At 33.3% G+C, this 4102-nt stretch overlaps 1 protein-coding gene across 1 annotated transcript in view; it reads right to left on the bottom strand.

Annotated features, from left to right (window-relative positions):
* Nucleotides 1-3399, bottom strand: part of LOC106875547 (mitochondrial carrier homolog 2) — a 21558-nt gene extending 18159 nt beyond the window's left edge. The window contains exon 1 of the mRNA XM_052976517.1: nucleotides 3249-3399. Within this exon, the coding sequence (XP_052832477.1) occupies nucleotides 3249-3329 (81 nt within the window). The 5' untranslated portion in view covers nucleotides 3330-3399. The remainder of the gene's footprint in view (nucleotides 1-3248) is intronic.
* Nucleotides 3400-4102: the final 703 nt, after the last annotated feature.

The raw sequence follows: 4102 nt of genomic DNA, 5'->3' as shown, positions 1-4102 counted from the left end.
GCATATTTGTAATCTCTGACATCTAAAACATACGAATCCGAAAAAATTGTTTTTTTTAAAATACATTTTTCAAGGAGAGGTGCGAAACTGCATTAGTCCTGATAGATGATAAGTAGCTTTCTTTATCATAGTACAAATGTGACTAATTCGGAGAAACATTACTTTCATTATTCACCCATTGTCACTCATAATGCAGCACTTTGTAATTTTGGTTCAAATTGAAAGTGTGAAACTATTTTCACTTTCTAACGAAACCTAGTCGTTGTAGAGCAGTGTCTTTCAAATAACTAAAGCTGGTTGTTGAGAGAACACAGAAAAAATGAAAATAAAGTTTATTTGCTAGCCATAAGGAACATAACTAGGGGCTGCTAACTATTTTTGCCATCAGATTTCTGTTGAAATACACTTGCTTTTTGCTTTAATTAAATTTGAAAATAATGATGAATTTAGTAAAAGAAATTTGTCATTATTAAGTTGGTGTTTGCAACACAAATTAGCATGCAGCTTTGATGGAGGTGAGGCAGGAATATTGGCAGAGGGCCAAACACCCAACTTCACTGCTTAGGAACTAAACCTGACATCTATGTGTTCAGAAGTTAAAGTAATTGTAAATACAAAAACAGGGTCTTGTCAGGGATTGATGATATCAGTAAGGAACTGACCATTCAGGTCCCTGGTAAACACACTAAGAACTTGTTTTTATCAGAAGTTGGGCTGGTCAGTGAAAACATGACAGACCCAGCAGGATGCTTGTTGTAAACAACCTATTGGAATTTCATTAACAATTTTGTCTTTGGCCCCTTTTCTTTGATAGATTGTTGAGTATATACAGTTGCCGCAAGAACTTAGGGCACCCACTATAAAATTCAACAGCTACTTACAATCCACTTTCATTGCTGATACAAAGTGGCACACATACACAAAGTGACTCAGCTTTTTCCTGTTGTTGGAATGACAACAATCAATAAATATTTTTGTATTTGAACTTCACAAAAAGTTTTGTTCTGTGAACTAACCATATGTCTTTTTGATTTGAGAGAGTTTTAATTATAATCACTTTAAAATAGGAAGTTTATCATAAAACCAGAAGTAGTCTCAATATTTGATATCAAAGGTGTTAATGAAGAGTCATAAGTGCTAAACTGTGGGGGAGAGTCCCTAGCGTCATGTTAGTCTGAATTCAACTATGAATAATGCTTTCTCATTTTTACAAACAAGGAAATAAAAATGTTACACTATCAAAATAACTGAAAGACCGACACACTGTCAAAATAATTGAAAGTCGACTTCTTTTAAGCAGCCAAAACTTAAGAATGTAGCAATGTCATACTTATTTTATCTCTATTTTAAAAATATGTCATTTAGATTTAAAAAAAAAAAACAGGAGATACTCCAGCTTAATCTGTCCCACATCTCAACCAAAGAATCTATATTGAAGTTAGTTTCATCAATGGTCACTAACTTACTAAGTATGTCCGTATATTGACCAACATTATAGTACTATAATGTCTATTATAGTACTTAAGAAATTCATTTTGAGAACAACAGTTGAGGATTTTTTACACGATGTTACGTTGACAGGTGTAGCTTTCTGCCTTGCAAAACATTCACCTTAATCTCACACCCGACGTTCACATGAAGGTTTTCATTAATAAATATATAAACCCATAACATTTTAGTTAATTAACAACGTTGGTGTGCAGTCGAACGTTTAATTAATTGTAATCGTACCAAAACGACCTTTAAACTGACGTTGGTGGATTAAAATAAAAAAAAAGAAGTAAATACGGTCTTAACAGGACATTTAGGGAGAGTCAACCAAGAAAAATAACCTTGATAGATAATAAAATTATTATTTTCGTTCGAAAACAATAACAAAAATACAGGTACCACAAAATTAATAGTCAAATGTGAAAATTCAAATGTCATTTGATGGTCTGCTACAAATTTCATTTCATTTAACAGTTTATATTACAATACAGAAAAAATACGAAACAACAGTAAAATTTATGATAATACGAGAAGAAAAAAAACACTAGTAAATCCTGTTAATTACAGGTATTAATTAATTAATGACACCAATGTCTCTTCTTTGTGTTCAATGTCAACAACACAACCAACATATTTCATTCCGGTGGTTCGCTGGTTCGATATTCGTTGGGTTTTTTAATTTTTTTTTATCATACCTTGCATGAAATCTGAGAATGTTGAAGTTATAAATTTAGACAGTTACTTCCGTGATATCCTAAATACCTTTGCATTAATTACTAACTGAATACCTTTATACTCTGAGTTCAAATTCCGCCAATGACTCACAGGGGTTGATAAAATAGAACTAGTCAAGTATTGGGACTAATGTAATCAATTTAGGATCATTTCCCCCAAAAACTGGAGGCCGAGAATCTTTGCCAGAAATCGATATTTAAGCTAGGAATAATCATAATGAGAAACTACTAATTTAACAAACATTATTAACAAAGATATACACAATTATTTATAAAATTATTAACAGTTTCTTATATGAACTCAAGATTTTTAGCTTTGACATTCATGCCTTTCCCAAGAACAATATCATTAGTAACCTTATCACAATTCTGTAAAATAAACTGCTTTTTTTTAAAAATCGTTAGGAACATAAGAGCGAGATAATTTATAAAATAACACTATAAATTTGATTATCCATATACATCTAAATTTCAACACACACACACATATATATATAGACAGGGAAGTGATATATATATATATATATTTATATATATATATATATATATATACATATATACATATATATAAAGTGTGTTTGCGTATAATTGTAGATAATGTGGTCTTTGTGGATCATTTTGCACTTATTTCCTGTCAGTAAACCAGGCTGCATACACAAAACGTGAGTAAAATCATTTAGGAAAATAAATAAATGATTAAACACAAGAGACGGTGCTTGCCCAGGTTTGTGGTCAAATATACCAATAGGCAAATAGAAACGAACTGGCAACGCGGAAATACATACTTTTAACTTAAAAAATAACGATTTAAAAAAAAAAAACCCACCAGTAAAAAGGTGTGAAAAGGTGTTTTACAGTTGTTAACTATTAAAGAGGAACGACACCCATTGCTAATAGAGGTTAGAGAAGGAGCAACTGGGGTTGAAAGGAAGATACACGTGTCGTATTGCAGACGTTTGTTTAGAAGACATACAGGAAAAAAACGAAGCCAGGCTTGAATTACAGACGCTATAAAAGTCTTACCTGGATTAAAAACTTCGCATACGACAAAGGGTGGAAAACAGAGGTCAAGAAAGCCCCAAATCCATGTTCTACAGTGACCATTATGGCAGAGTGAATCAAATATGAAAACCTTAAATAACTGGAAAGTCCTACAACAAAGGACAGTAACTCTAGAATAGAGCTTTCTCAATTATCTCCCTTCTCAGCTAGTGTTTAATCTCGAAATTTCCACTTTGGAGCCAGTTCTTGTCAGAGTTTTCGTTTTGGTCTTTTTAAAAAGCATTTGACTATGAAATTCTTAGTTTGACAGGCTTGGCTTGTGGTTAAGAAATTCGCTTTGCAGCTACGAGGTTTCGGGTTCAGACCTGCTGCGTAGCACCTTGGGCAAGTTTCTTCTACTATAGCTCCAGGCTAGCCAATGCCTTGTGAGTGAATTTGGTAGACGGGAACAGAGTGGAGGACTGTTGTGTATATTTGTGTATGTAAATGTGTCTTACTGTTCTTCTCTATCACTGCTTGATAACCGGTATTGGTTTGTTTACATCTCTGTAACTTAACGAGTCAGCAAAAATTTCTGATAGAATAAGTACCAGACTTTAAAAAAAAAAGTACTGGCGTCTATTCGTTCAACTAAACTCTTTAAGACAGTGTCCCAGCATGGCCACAGTTCAATGACTGAAACAAGTAAAAGGCAGTTTGGCTCAAATGCTTCTTTTGGCTGTCTCCACACATATTCTTGGTCGGCGGTCAGAAATAAGGTAAAGGATGGCTTGTCCGAGAAAACAGTATTCTTCCACTGCTCTAGGGACCAATTCTGTAGATTTTTACTCCACTCTAAACGCTCTGCAACGTTTGTTTAGAGTGGAGTAAAAATC

The sequence above is a fragment of the Octopus bimaculoides genome, chromosome 24 (genome assembly GCF_001194135.2).
Source record: "Octopus bimaculoides isolate UCB-OBI-ISO-001 chromosome 24, ASM119413v2, whole genome shotgun sequence".
NCBI classification, from domain to species: domain Eukaryota; kingdom Metazoa; phylum Mollusca; class Cephalopoda; order Octopoda; family Octopodidae; genus Octopus; species Octopus bimaculoides.
The sequence above is the reverse complement of the archived record's forward strand: the minus strand, read 5'-3'. Positions and strand labels throughout refer to the sequence as shown.